The 436-nt window shown below is 46.6% G+C and overlaps 1 protein-coding gene across 1 annotated transcript in view; it reads right to left on the reverse strand.

The window, feature by feature from the left end:
* Nucleotides 1-223: 223 nt before the first annotated feature.
* LOC132578347 (villin-1-like) overlaps nucleotides 224-436 on the reverse strand; it is a 15,999-nt gene continuing 15,786 nt past the window's right edge. Inside the window, exon 12 of the mRNA XM_060248290.1 lies at nucleotides 224-334. Within this exon, the coding sequence (XP_060104273.1) occupies nucleotides 224-334 (111 nt within the window). The remainder of the gene's footprint in view (nucleotides 335-436) is intronic.

Below are 436 nucleotides of genomic sequence, written 5' to 3' on the forward strand. Positions count from 1 at the left end.
AAAAGGTGCCACATTATCAGAATAAATCACACAGTGATTCTGACTAATCAACCACAGTTGACGGATGCCTGTCGGTGGGAATTACTGTATGATTTATTCTGACGAGGTTGCACCTTTGAAAACCACAGGCTCGTAACTCTCCGGCCTCCTTCCGCAACTGGGACTCTCTAATTACATCTCCCTTTTAATTAATTCCCAACTTTTAAATTAAAATATCTCTCACTCACACCTTTTCCCCGGTCAAACCGTGGCTCCGGGCAACTGCTGTGGTCCGTGCCACAAAACGTTTGACCTTTTCAAGAGCAGCACTGAAAGACCTGGTGTTTCGTTTCAGCTGCCTGAACAACAAAAGACCAGGAAACCGTACAGGGGCGGGACTCACTCCTGCCCAAATTCTCCTGCGATAGAAACGCAGCTGGCAAATTAAAGAAGGGAC

The sequence above is a fragment of the Heteronotia binoei genome, chromosome 10 (genome assembly GCF_032191835.1).
Source record: "Heteronotia binoei isolate CCM8104 ecotype False Entrance Well chromosome 10, APGP_CSIRO_Hbin_v1, whole genome shotgun sequence".
In the NCBI taxonomy this organism is placed as follows: domain Eukaryota; kingdom Metazoa; phylum Chordata; class Lepidosauria; order Squamata; family Gekkonidae; genus Heteronotia; species Heteronotia binoei.